General features: G+C 37.7%; 1 protein-coding gene across 1 annotated transcript in view; it reads right to left on the bottom strand.

The window, feature by feature from the left end:
• The window catches only part of PHEX (phosphate regulating endopeptidase X-linked), a 96,526-nt gene extending 79,794 nt beyond the window's left edge, over positions 1-16,732 (bottom strand). The window contains exons 1-3 of the mRNA XM_063305176.1: positions 16,218-16,732; positions 13,442-13,510; positions 10,047-10,208 (exon numbers count right to left, since the gene is read on the bottom strand). Of these exons, the coding sequence (XP_063161246.1) occupies positions 10,047-10,208; positions 13,442-13,510; positions 16,218-16,341 (355 nt within the window). The 5' untranslated portion in view covers positions 16,342-16,732. The remainder of the gene's footprint in view (positions 1-10,046; positions 10,209-13,441; positions 13,511-16,217) is intronic.
• Positions 16,733-17,039: the final 307 nt, after the last annotated feature.

The raw sequence follows: 17,039 nt of genomic DNA, 5'->3' as shown, positions 1-17,039 counted from the left end.
CTTCTGAATCTGAAACTCATCAGTTTTCAGGGGAAATAAAGGCTGTGCCCCAGTGCCAGCTACACAGTCCTGTAGAAATTTGTCCAGATTCTAATATGCTGCACAAGTAATAATGTGATATTACAGTATAATCAGTACATTTATTACAACTGCTATGCCAAATAGCTCCTTAGATGAGGATGATTTTTGGCAGGAATTACACTAAGGCAAACCTTTTCTTTCTGTTCGTATTAGGGGCATGAACCAATGCAGTATAATAATTACAATCCAAGACTGACCCCAGTGCATACAGTGAGGCATCAGAGTTAACCTACACAGGATCACTCTGTGTAAGCTTTGCTTCCTGTTATATTACATTTTATTCTTTCCAATAGTAATGAGGATATCTGAAAAATTTATGGAATACAGAGATAACCCCTGATTGCAATTTATATACTTTGGTACAAACTTTGTAGATTTTGGAAGTCAGGGACAAAGATGAATCATTCTGATGGAAAATGAGGGTCAAGCACAAGGTCAGTTAAATATTTCACAACACATGCAGTCCCAAAGCTAAATAAAACTGTTCACCTGATCCAAGAGCAGAAACTCCCAAAACTCAGAGGTGGTATCTCTTTCCTGACCGAAAGAAGTCTGAGGAAATCTTGTGGCTCATGTCATGAATAGCCAAGAAAACCTCACTAAGGGAACAAATGATCTCTTTTACTTGTTTCTGGTTTCCCACATAGCCTTTATGAAGACAGCTCATCTATCTAACCTACACAGTTTCTGACTTTTCTACCATTTAATTCAATACATTTGTTTAAAAATGAATTAATACACAATTAATTATTAAGAAAATTCACTGGCTGAACATTAAAAAAAGACAAATGCTATTAACTCTCTTATATAAAATGTACTAGTTATTCAGCTTACAGGAGAGCCAATGTGGCCCCTAAGTACATTTATCACATATTAAATCATCACTTAATTTGTCAACTACAACCCAGCCATATTCATAAATTTTTCAGTCGATTCCAATAGGACTTAAATACATGCACGATGTTCTCTTTAGCCCAAGCAAACATGTTACCGTGCTATTATTTAGACTTTTTTTCCATTTGGCATGCTACTTAAAACTGGCAAGCTTAAAAGATTTTAATCAACAATTCAGAATAAAATAGTTATATTGCCTTGTATAATATATGGGGACCACGACGGGATCCAGATAAAAGGTAATCTCATTATCACTGGAGAGAAAGGTGCAAGGTGGTTATTTTTAGGAAGTGCTTGGTACTGCACAGGCAATATTGTTTACTTCAGTGATATGTAGTGGTAGAAGTCACTTCACTGAGGTTCTCAGGGTGATTTCTGTTTCTCTGCTGGTTCCTAGATTTGTCTTCCTCTGCACTGCTGCAAAGCTTCCATAGCACCAAGTCACCATTTTCCTGAGGCCTCTAAGAGGCATAGGAACAGCTTTGCCACACCCCCTGCACAGCAGCAAATCATGCCTTTTAAAAATCAACTAAAAAGCAACTGTGGACGAGGCAACAATGAACCCATAATGCTGATTTGCAGCCAGCTTTGGTAATTTGCTCACTATGAATGATAGTGTCTTGTAGCATCATCCAACCATTGTGCTGCTATAGCAGTAATGAGGATAGGCTTTGTCTCGCAAACAATAACTGGATGATGCTATGAGTCTCCTGGCTTCTGAAACTGTGCCTGCAGATAACGACAGCCATTCCAAGATGGCTTCTGAGGAAGGGTTGCAGATGTCAATGCTTTTGATATGGAACATCTCACAGACTTACAAGGACAGAGAAGTAAGAATTTCCTCTCTGATCAAAGTCCAGCCAGATTCAATAGTTCCAATAGTTATTCAAGATTATTACATCAGTCAAAAACAATTTGTTATTTATTATGTTTCCCAATGCCACTGAAAGGTTGAAAACTAAATTAGAAAAATAAGCAAGACATGTAATGATAAGAAGAAAACTATCACTTTCAATATCTCTTTCCCTTTCAAAAGACAGCAGATACTAATATTCAGCACTGAACTTCTTCAGTTTCACATTCCCCATGTTATTAAGAACTCCACCACCCGGCAACAATTTCAGCCATGAGAGATAAATGTAAAGGAGGTCAGGAAAACAGAATTTAGGAAGAAGGGCTAACAGTTTCACCCTGTGTCATACTGATGAGTTTGTCAAGAAGAGGGTTATAATGGAAAGTGCATTTGTTTTCAAAATGACATCACCTTAAAAGTCCATCTATATATTATGCTAAATACATAGTGTACTTAGAGGTTATTCTAAAATAAACAGGCAATCCATACTAGATCACTGCTCACAGAAAGCAAAGCTTAATGGTTTATTCTGAAAAAAAGCCAAGGAAGTGAATGGGATCCACAGCTATAGAAAATGCTGAAGAACAGGAGCAAGACATCTACCATCATGCAAAGCTGAAATACAGACTTGAATTTGGATATCCAGACTAACTAAAATATAAACAAAGCAAGGAAAACTAGTGATGAGCTTGAGTAGAATCCTATTAGAAACAATCCTGAGTGTACAGGTATATATATACTAGCAGAATACAGTATACAGTATACCAAATACAGTATACAGTTATATATACTAGTAGAACTTTTAAAGACATTCTCACACTATCTCCAAACTGTCAGGAATTACTGTCAGGTACCCCAATATCAAGGCCAATAATTAGATTATCATCTCTTACCCCAAACCTAACTTGGCAATTATTAACTTAAGTGTGCCATACCAGATTACTGACCAATTATTTGGCAGCAAAGTTTCTCCTTGTGATTCCATTCCATTGTTTCCATTATGCTAACAAAACTCACTATACAATGCCACTAATATTTTCAAAAACACTGACAATTATTCTCAAGACATACATTTAAGTTCTAAAACTTAATTTATGGAAAAGAGCTTTTCTGCATTAGATATTTCAAAGAAATAGAGTTAAAATATTGTCCTTCTCTTTGCCTTTTTGATACACAAGAGGTGAAAATAACATATTAATTCCCTGACGTTCTTTCCACCAATGCCAGAAATACATTTCATTTAAACAGACTGAATAAATTCCTTAACTAATCCTTCAAAAAAAAGTCTCCTTTTGAATTTGCTTTTAGTAGCATTGGGATACCAGTTATTCTCAATTTTTTTCCTATCTTAATTGATGCCCATTTAGGCTGCATTATCTAGCCAGTCATTTATGTTCTTGGTTGTGGATCTGTTAAAGCTGGTATAACTAAGCAAGTAAGATAATAAATAAATAAATCTTAGGTCCTCGTGGTCTCCCATCCTTTAGATCCCATCCTTGTCTAGAAAAAGACAATGACAAACCACATCTGTGTTATTGCTACTAAAGCTATAGTCCATGGGTGTCCATGGGGTAACAAAAGAGCTTAGATTGTGGTATCTGTGCATGCCATCTTGCTGATTGACTTCTTCCTGTGGCTGCTGCTGGATGTGTCCATGAAGTGACCATGGGTCAAGCTGTGAGGTTTGAGTCTGACCTTGACTCTGAAAACAAAACTTACCTTGAGCCAGAAGGGGAAAACAAAACTTATTGGGGAAGATCTGGGGAAATAGAAACTAGTAGTGACTCAGCAGAGTGGGAGAATTCAGAGACACTGACTGGGCAGAATCCTGAGGGAGGTTTGAATCCTCCAATTAGTGTGTGAGAGAGAAGAGCGGAGAAGTGCGCGAAGCAAAAGGCAGCCCGATTGGCTACAGAGGAGAAATGGCACAAAAAGGATCATATAAAAAGGCACCAGTGCCAGGAGCAAACTGCCAGAGACAACCGTTCTACTGTGCTAACAGCTTTGACAGGAGAATCCTTGCCAGGAAACAGAGCCTCGCCTGTAGCCAACACAGAATCAGTGCCAGCTCCCTCTACCGATACAGACCTATCTCCTTCGAAACCTGATCCAGCCGAGTACAGCCCTGTGTCTAGTTCCAAGCCTCATCTCATCATTCCAGCCACGTCCAGCCTTGCCTCTAGTTCCAAGCCTTGTCTTGCCACTCCAGCCAAGTTCAGCCTCATCTCCAGACCAGAGCCTGGTCTGGTTGCTCCAGCAGAGTCTTGCCTAGCCTCTGTCATCAAGCCTAGCCTCACCTCCATGCCACGTTCTGCAATCAAACATCAAGCTACCACCTTGCCATGCGCTCTAGCTATACCCGGTCTTGCTGCTTCGCTGAGAGAGTTAGCCGAGTTCTGTCTTGCTGTGTTGCCACAATCTCCTTCTACTCTTGACCTGGCAGTCTTGCCCTGTGTTTCTCCACTGCCTGGGTGGACATTGAATTATATTGCCTAATAACAAGGACTCTTTTCTGTTGTAAATAGTTGGTTGTTAATAAATTACAAACATCCTTTTGTAATTCTGCCTGGCCGTCTCACAGTCTGAACAGGACACAAACTCAATTTGTTTACGTTAGAATTATTTCCTTTGTTTCCCAGCTTTAAGACTTGAGAATTTAGTTAGAAGGGACATTCATTGTGAAATGGCAACTTTTCCAAGATTTGTAATCCGTTTACTTTGGTTTTGTCCATTGTATCAATTCAGACCTAGCATCAATATCTATATTAAAATGAGCATATTTCAATTATTTCCCTCCACTGCTGAGTATCCTAAGATTGTTCTCTTATTTAAATCTAGTTAGATAGGCATGTATGTAGTTCATGTTATTACTTTTACTTTAAAATATATTACTCTGTTTATGACAATTGTATTTATTATTCATTTTATCACAAAATTGTAGAAAAGACACCCACTTTCCCAACTTAGATTATGACCTTAAATCCAGGGTTGAATATTATCTAGATGTAATCTTGTTCACCTAAGGTAGGATCTAAACCTCAGCATTTAGTTTTGATTTTGGTGAAGAGGTTATTCAATGTTTATGCAAGATCATTCTATGTAAGAGACACAAATCAAAATGTATTACAGGTCAGATATAAACACTGCTCGAACAGTTGTTCACAGTGTAATCCTATGCATACTTATGCAGAAAAAAATTAATAAGTGGGCTCTTTTTCAGATAGGTTTGCAGTGGACTGCAGTCTCAAGCAGAAGTAGGGCTAAGCCAGTCAACCAAATTTTATTAGTCTCCGAGCAAAGCTGCGCAAGAACCTTATATGTCAAAATCTTGGCATTTCTCTCTATTTTGTGTTGCTGAAGATCACTTGGTTTACATGCCTTCAAATTCTTTTAAATTGTAACAAAGTACATTGTAAACAGTGAAATAGAACAGCTTAATGGCAAATTATGTCATCACAGTGGGGGTGCTTATTTTTAATGCAAGAGGGATTTGACATTAAAGCACTTCATGAAAGTAAAGGCCTCTCTTTAAACATTTGCTGGATTCTGGTTTATTGTACAGCAGTTGCTTTCAATCTGGTATCTTCCAGCAAGTCTGAAAGCTGAGAGTTGGAGAGTAGAAATCGAACACATCTGGAAGATGCTATGGAGGAAGAACTTTCCAGTGTAGGCTTCCACAAAAAGCAGTTGTGGAATTTCCGAATCCAATTATTGTATATGTGTAGCATTCCTGACCGCAAGGCACCCTGTTGGCAGCTGTGACCACGCTATCAAACCATGCTCCCCTCTTATGTGCACATAAAAAGAGACTGGCTTCAATTTTGAAATTGCAGCCATCCTCTTCACATTTTTGAACACCACAGTGGATGTCCCTGCCTGACAGCCAGGTTCAGAATTACTTGAGCTTTTTGTTTTTCAATTTATAATATAAGATAAATATTATAGTATTTAAAATACTACCCCTGAAGTGAGATTTGTGAGCTCCAGTTGATCTCTGAAACTCAGGAATGGAACACCCACATCAGACAATTATTTTCTCCCTGCTTCTTGATGATGTATGACCTGAATCTGAAATTAAAACCCAATGAAAAAATATGTATTTCCCACAGATCTTCAATTCTAGACCAGAATCATATACAGATGCTGGAATCATTGGGTCAAACTCATCTGGTTTAACAGTCAAAATACAAATTTCTTGCTTGCATCTTTAAAAGGTTTGGGGACACAAACACACTTTGAACATTCCAATTACTATGGGATACACAGAAATAAATCCTGCTGATGTCAACAGAATGATCTTCCATATAACCACCAGAAAAATCTAAATAGTTTTTATTAAGCTATTGATATTGGCAGATATGCACAAGAGTATTAGAATAGAGTATTTTGTTCTGTAATTAGAATAAGATAATTGATGCTGTTTAAAAAATAAGACTTGTATTTTTCTGTGTATATAACATCCCACTGATTTTTTTTTAATAAAATCCAACATAAAGAGAAAACTTTCAGATTAAAGTATCTCACTTCCTACACATTTCCACCCCAAACTATATTTTTCTTCTCGACATGAATAACATTTCCTAAGACTTATCCTTTAGTGGTGGATAATTTTAGAGGAACCATAGGCATCTGAACCAAATGTCAGGCTTCATATGCCTCTCAAACTCAAATTTAAGGGGACTTGTGTACGCAGAGTGTAATCCTTAAAGTAATTTTCTGATATTTATGTATTTATTATATTTTCAATCTGCCCAATATTCTCTAACTGGATAAAACAGAATTCCAGTAAAAAAAGCAAAATAAAGTTTACAGAATTCACAAAAATTAAAATATGTAAAAATTGCTATTTCTCAGAGATATAATTAAAATTATGTCACTTTAAAATCTAAATCCTGGTCTAAATCCTAAAATGCCAGGCGTAACAAGAATGAAACTATACCACTGTCTTAGTTAAAATTAATGATTCTTTCAGAATATGAATCCTCTTTTTAGGATGGGTAACATTTGGCATCAGAAGAGTTAGATTCTTTCATTTGACATAAATGTATGCATTCCTCTAATTCAAATATACCTGTGGCACATAGACCTAAGCTTTCCTCTTCCTTCCCTTTTGCTTTCACTGATTCATCATCTTCCACAAAATGCATACAGGAGTCTTCCCAAATGTGGTGCCTTCCATAAGGTCTACCTTGCCAAGTCTTGGCTGGGCTGACTGGGAATTATTTATTTTTTTATTTTTATTTTATTTATTTATTTTCTATTCCACCTTTATTATTTTTATCAATACCTCAAGGCGGCCAACATAACTAATACTCCTCCCTCCTCCTATTCTCCCCACAATAACAACCCTGTGAGATGGGTTGGGCTGAGAGAGAGGGACTGGCCCAAGGTCACCCAGCCGGCTTTCATGCCTAAGACAGGACTAGGACTCTCAGTCTCCTGGTTTCTGGCCCGTTGCCTTAACCACTAGATGAAACTGGCTCTCTTATAATTATAAGAGTCATACTCTAGCATCTCTAGGGGATACCAGATTGGAGAAGTCTAATAGATACAGTCAGAAAGTCCTGGAGGTGCTGGAATAACTTTTCAACTAAATCTACATCTAGACTCCTAGAATACAGAATATGTTTTCCATCCAATATCGTCCCAGGAGCTATGGCCATTCATCTCACATAAGTCTTCCATGCCTGTTTAACTTCCAGATCCAACTAAATCTACTGAGAAGTATGAAGCTTCCTTGCCACAGTCTCTGACTAATTGGAATCCGCAAATTTAAACAACTCAAATTAAATATCAATCACTATTCCATCTCCCCAATATTTTATTTCACTGTGCCCTTCATCTGGATTCCATTTTTTTTTCAAATAGTGAGTTTCACAGCCTTAGAGTGTGTATATTCAGCTTTCACCAGATGACTTAAGTGTTCACACTATAGATTTTACATACTTTCACAAAGGGCTCTGCTACTTCTGTGATCCTTCCCATTGTATGGGAGGTCATGCCATTTTGATTTAGTGACTGCTGGATTTGGTTTATATCCTGTCTTTCTGTTTGCAGGACTACTCAAGATAACTGACAATAACTAAAGTACAAAGTACAAAATGAAAAGTTTAAAAAGATTAATTAAAGTATACATTAAACTTAACTTGGAATTAACATAAGCTGCTGAGCTTGCCAATTGGAAGGTTGGCAGATCGAATCTGCATGACTGGGTGAGCTCCCGTTGCTAGTCCCAGCTCCTGCCAACCTAGCAGTCTGAAAACATGCAAATGTGAGTAGATTAATAGGTACTGCTTCAGTGGGCAGGTAACAGCATTCCATTTAGTCATGCTGGCCACATGACCACGGAGGTGTCTACGGACAAACGCTGGCCTTCGGCTTTGAAACGGAGATGAGCATCGCCCCTAGAGTCGGACATGACTGGACTTAATGTCAAGGGAAACCTTTACCTTTACCTTTACCTTTAAAAGATACATGAGTGAGCTGCCTTGTAAGGCAAAGAGAATAGGGCTAAAACACAAGTCCCAGTGGTATTCGTTCTGCTTCTTGCCAATGATGTAAAAGAAGGCCTTGTCCTACATGCCAGATAAATGAGTTTCTGACAGTCGGATGATCTTGAAAAGATTCTCTCCTGTAGATCTGATTAGCTTGATAGGCTTCTAATGGGACAAACTAACCTTAGAAAGACAGACCCTAAGACATATAACCACTCCCCGCTGCCTCATCATGGCAGAGGGGTGTTTCTGGGAGGGTTTAGCAAAGAACACATGGAGTATATGCCAAGACTATATATTTCCAGGAGAGTTACCCATGGTATGAAGGCCATCCTGGCTGCCCAGCTAAACCAAGCAGGCAGCAGCAATAGAGGTTGGAGGCAGATTATCACTTTAGTGACAATGGCAAAGGCAACATTCATACTGGGTAGGAGAAGGCAATGGTAAACCACTCCTGCATTATAACAACAACATCATCATCATCAGCTCTTCAAGACTAGCACTTGGTAGAACAGCCAGCAGAACAGCCATGAAAGACTTGGAAAAGATATTCAGATGCCATAATGATCAGAATAGTGCAAGCAATTATATTCCCTATTGAAGCAAAAGTTGAACTTTGAAGAAGCAGGATAGGAAGAGTATTGATGCTTTTGAACTTTGGTGTTGGAGAAGACTCCTTAGAATGCCATGGATAGCCAAGAAAACAAACAGATCATCAAACAAATCAACCCAGAGTTCTCACTCTAGGTAGAAATGACCAGGCATAGATTATCCTACTTTGGAAGACCTAGTTAAAGAAGACCTAGTTAAAAGAAGACCTAGTTCTCTGGAAAAGGCCTTAATGCTGGAAAAGGTAGAAGGAAGGAGAAGGGGATGACCAGCAGCAACCTATATAGACTTAGTTACAGTGGTAATGGGTACACCATTGGAAGATCTGAAGGACCAGGTTAGGGATGGAGAAAATCTGTGTGGTTGCTAAGAGTTGACACCATAATCAATCAAAAACAAATAGAACTTAAAAATTAACACTATCACCTTAAGTATGAGTCATTTATATCTGGGTGGCATACAAGTTTAAATTATTATTATTATTATTATTATTATTATTATTATTATTATTATTATTATTATTATTATTATTTTATGTCCAGTAAGAAATTGGCAACCAGGGCAGATACAGTATTTCATGTAATCCCTATACCTTGTACCATTTGGCAGCCTAACTGCTGTATTTTGCACCATTTGCAATTTCTATACACTATTTAAGGATACCCCCAAGAAAACACTGATGCCTCTATTGCATCAATATCCACACAATCACCTAAAATAAAAAATAGAGTATTTTTAATTTCTAAGCATGCCATGAATAGAGATTTAAATAAAAAGTTATGTTATGTTATTATGTATTAATAAATGTCAGTAAACCAGTAGGAATGTTTTCAAGGCTTGGAAAATACAACACTGGGTAGTAGGCCATAATAATTCATTCTGGCACTTACGCCATTTAGATTAGAATTACAAATTCATTTTGGATTGTTTGCTGTTTTATATAACTAGCACACTGGGTGTTTTGTATTTTCTCTATTTAATTCACGAGTAACTATCCAATACACTATTGTCTTGTTCTTAGTAAAGCAAAAACAGACAACAACAATTCTGCATGAAGCAAGTCAGTTTGCTATACTGCTATAAACTTCTGTGTCCTTTAGCAAAGATTCACTTACCCTTCAACTTTAGATCCACATTATGTCTCAGCCAAGGATAGATTCCATAATTTGAATAATCTTCTGGTATTGGATTATCTTGTAACCATCCTTCACAGGCAAACCGGAAAAAGTTATCACAGGGGTCCACAGACATATTTAGCTTGCTTTTGATGGAGGCAGCTGGAAAAAGGTATATAATTGCATGGATCATCAGTTGGTATTATTAATTACTGTACAAGGCATGCAAATCCCCTGCAGATTTCTGATTACTATTTTCCAGCTTTATTTATTCCCATCCCTTCCACATAATTAACCTCACCATTTAATCTATCGCCATTCAATCTCTATTGGCCAATCTCATTTCTTCCCTTGATGTTCAAATTGCAGGTATTGGGCTATTCACTAACATTTTGTCTTTCATTCTTCTGGGTGCATTTGGACTTTCTCAATCCGTCCACTGCAAATGACATTGCTAAAATCTCAGGGGATCTTTTGGTTGCCACCTCCAGATGATGCCTCTTCTCATCTTCCTTTAGTTTCCTACTATTACTAATGCTATTGGATACTTTCTTTTCTTTGATTCTCTTATTATATTAGCTTTTTTTCAGACTGATAATCACATCTGGTCTGAGTAGGTTCCTAGAACCAAGATAAGTAAGACGTGGAGCCAAGACAAAAACTATTAGGATTGCATGTACTTGTACTCCTTAGGTTCTCAGGAACAGAGCTTTTCAGGAGAGAAGACGTCATCACATGAACAGCCTGACAAATGTCAAAGTTTAATCATTTACTTGATAAAAGTTTAATCATTTACTTGATTACTTGAGAAATATTTAATGTTTCTCAATAAAACTTATTTGCATTCATTTGCTTCTACATTTTTAATTCAAATCTTTTGAGAATCAATAGTTTCAAATTTTGAAATCTTGAGTTTGAAATTTTGTCTAGCTTGGTCTTAAAAATCACTTAGGTTGTCTGCACAACTACATTTCATCCAGAAGCTGGTATAACTAGTTTAACTGCTACCTTTCTGCAGCAAAAAGGGGCTTTCTCTTAACCCTAACCCTAACCCTAGCACTAGCACTATGCCCAGATTAAAACTGGCTGTCTTCAGCTTCATCAAAGAAAAAGGCAGTGGAGGATCAGAGATTCCCCACATCTTGACTAGCTTAGCTGGAATATAGTGGAGATCATTGCACCCTTTTCCTTCAAGGGAGTATTCATGCATTTTACTTGAATGCCACCCATTCCAAAAGCTGTGGGCAGCTAAACAATGTCAACATAAAATAACCACCCGCAAATACCAAACATATAAAAATGACAAGATTAAAAAAAGATTAAAAGCCATCACATACAAACATGACATGCCCATGAACTCCACCATTAGTTATCATACACCCACCTCCTATGAAAGATAGAACAAGTAGGTCTTCATCATTTTCCTAAATCCCAAGAAGGATGAAGCTGGCCTAAACCCTGCTGGGAGGGAGTTCCAAAGAGAGGGGGTAGCTATAGAAAATGCCTGCTTCCAAGATCCCATCAGGTGGCAATCCTATAGGGCCTGGTCCTGGAGGGAGTTGACCCTACTTAATCTAGTGGATGAGTAGATTACTATAGGAAAATATAGGTGGTTCCTCAGATAACCAGGTCTGGAGCCATGTCAAGATTTAAATATGATAATTAGCACCTTGAATCATACTGGAAGCCAACTGGCAATCAGTGCAGCTCCTGAATCAGTGGAATCTCTCAAATACATTGCAGCAAACATATCACTGCCCAAGCTGCTGTATTCTATATCAGTTGTAGCACTTCAAGGGCAGCTCCATGTAGAGCACATTACAGTAATCTAAATGGGAAGTGATTAGGACATGACTAAATGTGAGCAGGACTATGCAGTCCAGGAATGATCACAATTGGCAACCAAGATGTAGCTATGCAAAAGCACTCCTAGCCACAGCTATCAGCTGCACTTCAAGCAGAGCTGTGAGTCTAGGAGACCCCTCAAATTGTGGACCACCACTGAGAAGGGAATTCAACTCCATTGAAAGTGGGATTGAATTTTCCTGAAAGCAGTAGGTCCACAAACCCAAAGTCACTCTATCTTGCAGGAATTCTTTTCTTCCCCACCCAAAACCTAGTCACCAGCACTTCCACCATATTGCCTATTCAGCTCGGGGATGAGATGTATAAATGGGTATCCTCAGCATATTAATTATACTAAACCCCATGCCAACAGATAACATCCTTCAGTATTTTCTGTAAAAGTTAACAAGGAGTGGAGAAAGGAGAGATTCCTGAGGCACTCCACAAAATAGACCCCTCCAAGCAGATCTGGATCCAAAATGTCCAAAACAGTTGGATCAAGTGAAAGTTTCTTGAACACCCTGCTCCCAGTCTTCTTCATTGGTCATGGAAATATCCCCTTGGTCAAAGAAGTATTGATTACCACTTGAATTCAACTTCTGATTGCCTTATAGTAGGTCTTAACCAACCATGAAATACAGAGATCCAATTGAGAAATGGCAGAACTGACACTGCAGAGAACTCTGCTTGCTTTGGACTCACAAACTCAAAATGATCCCAAATCATTTCACAAGATGAGGCCCCAGTTATGTCCATTGGCACTGTCAAGTTGAATCCATCTCCTCCTGATCTGGACAGTTTTGTACACCAAATGCTGTAAGAATTCTTCATGGTAGCCTTTCAGATGGTTTGGGTGAACATCCTTCCAAAGAAGGAAATGGCCACCTTAAAAAGGACTACTGGGTGGCATTCAGCAGATGTAAAAGGATAGCAAAATATATCCTTTTTACCATTTGGACTGCCACTGTCTAGGCTCAAACATGAGCTAATACCAGCATCTGGTCAAACTCCAAGCGGGTCTTCCTCCAGGTGCTCTAGGTGTCTCTTAAAGATACAACTGCTATTCTGTTCAGCTATAGTTCAAAGGAAATAATTTCATAGAAAAAGGCATTGCCCAGGGGAATACCTAGAACATTTGGACAGGCTACTTGGAGAAACAATACATTGTAGTAGATCAAAAATCTCTAACTCCCATCATCTCTTTCTCTATTATGCTGACTAAGAAGATGAGAGTCCAAACATATCTAAAGACTCAAAAGTGTCTAGCCAGGCTTAAAAAGACCTTGGTCCTAATCCAATAGAAGTATACTAATATTTTTAGAAAAGCAACTACAGCTAAGTTATCAATGGCTAAAATGTTTTTCAGTTTATTATAGGTTTCTGAGATCCATAAAAAAACAGAGTTTACATCTCTTTGTACCAATATTCTTTATCCATATTAAAAGAAAGATATTTTATTTATTTATTCTAAATAAAGCCAGACCTTAAACTTAGATTTGGAGTCTGAGCATTTTATTTGAGTAGGGCAATCGTTACAATACTTCACTTACCAGCTTCAATGCATTCAGATGTCAAGCAATATTGTTGCTTTGCATGAAATTTTATATGTCCTTGACTAACTGCAAAAGGAAAAGAACAACATTGTAACCAACTTTGGCTCAACAAATATATTTTTTCGATCTACAAACATCGAGTTGTGTGATTATGGCAAAGAATGTCCATCTGTTGATATAATGCCTTCCTCAGAATATATTTTAGTATGTTAGCAACTACTTGTTCACTCCTCACACCTGATTCTAACCACTGTATGATACTGGAATCAGTCCAGGATTAATTTGCTAATCAACACAGCACCAATATGTTTACTTGTGATTTGTATCCTCCTTCCACAAAAAGAGAAGAGAATGATTAAGACACCAGGAAGTAACAGAAGCAGTTATATTGAACACTTGTTGATTGTAGGTAAAATTAGGAGTGGAGTATTGGGTATGTTAGTCTTAGTCCCACCAGTTTGCTATTGGGAAATGGTGCTTCATGACTATCATATCCACTAGAGCAGTCACTTTGTGAGATTTCCAAAATTCCAAATGCCTCAAACTCAATATTTGGGGATAACTATACTTGCCTAAACTCTGGAAATGCTGAAAGTGCCTTCTGTGTTGACAAACATGTCATAGGGAAGAATAAACAGGATGAGGGAGGAGAAGAAGAAAGGAGACAATAGATTAACCTTTGCAGATCAACAAACCTGTTGGGAAGACCTTAAGAACCTCTTTCATATTTTGCAAGGGCAGTCAATGCTTCTGATTTTTTAAATCCTTCCCTTTTTAAAATCTTCAGCCTGAGTCCCTCCAAATGTTCAGCATGACCCATGGTCAGGAATCACAAGTAGTAGTTTCATGATACATAGAGAAAAAGATTGCCCTTTCTTGCTCCAGTGGCTAACTGTAAAACTCAAGATTTTATCTAGTCCTTACTCTGTTTATCTGCCAGCATTCTTCATCCAGAAGGAATGACAAAAGAAGTGACATATTGTCACGATGCAAGCTTCTACCCCTTTTGCCTGTGTCATGACAATGTGCTTGGACCACATATCCTCAGCCAACAAGTCCAATATATCTGAAGTAATAGTTTGGGCAAGCTGATTTGAACTTATGCCAATAAAAGTTACTTGATGGGGAAGAAATTTTGCCCTGTTACAGCCTTTCTCAACTTTTTGACCCTAGAGGAACCCTTGAAATATTTTTCAGGGCTCAGGGAACCCCTGCACAATCAGACTCAAATATAAGCCAAAAGTTACAAAGTTACTATATTTATTTCATGTGTAGGCCTGTATATATGCATGAACAGTGTTCATAAACTAAAAATAAAGAATGAAACTTACCTCTTTAATGTGAAGTTGCCTGAATTTGAAATATTTTTTTAAATAAATTGTGATCTTCCAGGGAACCCCTAGTCACCTCTTGTGGAACCCTTGGGTTCCATAGAACCCTGGTTTCAGAACCCTGCCCTATTAAGTGGCTAGATCCCCTGTTCAAATCTCTTTCAGTCCTACTATTCCATGAATATGTAGGAAAAATATCATTTCCTAAGTAAAATAGCTGTATTATTATTTTGCAACAAGCACCTTGTTTTCATAAGTGCCATCATGTGGAATTTTTATGCTATAAATTTTATCAGAGTTTGTACTGATTTAACAGTTGTGACTAGCTTAAACCACAAGACATCTGGAGGGCACCAGATTGGGGAAAGATGCCTTGGAACTTCTCTGCAGAGCTCATTTAGTAAATGGACACTGACAATGAATCCCATTTATATATTTCAGCACAGGTTATGCCCAATCATATCCAGATGTTTGGGAGGGAATCATCTTTCAGCTGCTTTAGTTCAGTGGATCTAATGAAGAGAGAAACTCTATTCCCTTTTTAGTACAGATTTCATGATTCATTTGGTGATCTTTAGTTTTAACTGTTCAAAGTATGGATTTGAATGCACTGTCCAAATTTATAGAATATTTTGGTGCATGCCTAAGTTTACTTCTTTGATGTACACAGTGGGTTTACCACGCATACAGGTGCATAGGAATGCTTTATTATTTAACCAAAATCAGATGGACTAAGGATCCTCAATAGATCCATGGAGATTATGCATGCAATTCAAGCTTTGAAAGACCATATATTTATTTTTATGCAGAAGCTACATGTTAATTTGGAGAAACAATGACTTATTTTTTAATTCCAAAGTAACCCTTACTCTTTTTGAATAAAGAAGTTTCCTCCTTTTTAATTTAATATTGTTATCAATTTGTAGCAGTGGATAAAGATGCTGTGATTAATATTGCTACTGCTTTGTTATTGATTAAGAATTTATTCAAGTTTTTAAACTGTAACTTTATAAAATGCATTGGTATTTGTATACCTTAAATACTTCCTAGTTAAAAGGTAAGTGGCAAATATATATATATACACACACACACACATACATACTGTACATACATACATACATACATACATACACATATATGAGAATAATCCCAGTATTTGTTCAAATAAATAATAAGATTAAAAGCAGTTAACCAAATCTTACAGTATGTTACAACACCGTAGAGTCCTAGAGAAGAAAAATAAATCTTAGGACCTTTCAAATCTCTCATGCAGTCTTTAACCTGGAGCCAGGATTCTGCACCGGTAAAACTACAGTAATCCTTCCAGTGAGGGACCCTTATAATGTGATTAGAAGAGTTAACTAAAAATACAAAGGGCAATACCACTGCAGATGGACTTTTGCAAAATTGCATTTATGCTAGCACAACAGATTGAAACTCACCCAGAAAAAGGGCAATGCCAAGCACGACTGTGCTGCTCACAAACACACCGAGGGACAGCTGGAGAAGTTTGCTGGTTGCTCTCTTGTTGGCTGGCATCGAGCTCCCTGTTGCCTCTCCTTCCATCAGGATGGATTTGCACAACTCTCTGAAAGAAAACTGTTTTTCGTTCTGCTGCTGTTTGTTACTGTTCACTTATGGAGAAGTCCCATCCATGAATGCCTTCTTCAAGTCTCTGTTATTTATCATTGAGTTATTTAGCAGCTAAAGCTGCTGTCAAGACCCATTTCCAAATCTTTAACTCTTCCCAAAAGGGGCAGTGGGTGGGGGGAGAAATGACATAAAGTGCAGTATTAAGTTTCTTCCCTGATCAGGACTTGGAAAAGCACCCAGTGACAATTTAATTTATAGCTCTTGCTCTTCGCAAGCAGGCCACTTTTTATCAGCAGTTCAGGACAGAAAAAATTCACAAAGTTGTCCCAATGTATGGTTTCACCAAACTTGTTACAAACAGTTAAAAGGGGGGGAAATGCTTTCCAATCAAAAACTAGATTTCTGATAAAGTTTTGCAGACATTACATTGACAAGAGTATTTTCTTCTCCTTGTTAAGCAACTTAATTATTTGCTGAATCTCATTCATTATCAGACTAGCTGCCACACCAGTTCCCTTTACAAAATAAATCTTCTCCAGCTACAAGTCCTTTTTAAAGCTCCAAGGCGTTCTTGGGATGTCTTACACTGTTTTTATTTTAGGAGGTTTGTTTATGACATCAAGTGCCAAAGATCACAGTCATGCTTATGTTGAAGGCAAAGTTGTTATTAA

The sequence above is a fragment of the Candoia aspera genome, chromosome 5, assembly GCF_035149785.1.
Source record: "Candoia aspera isolate rCanAsp1 chromosome 5, rCanAsp1.hap2, whole genome shotgun sequence".
Taxonomy (NCBI): domain Eukaryota; kingdom Metazoa; phylum Chordata; class Lepidosauria; order Squamata; family Boidae; genus Candoia; species Candoia aspera.
Note: the sequence above shows the minus strand (reverse complement) of the source record. Positions and strands in the feature narration are given on the sequence as shown.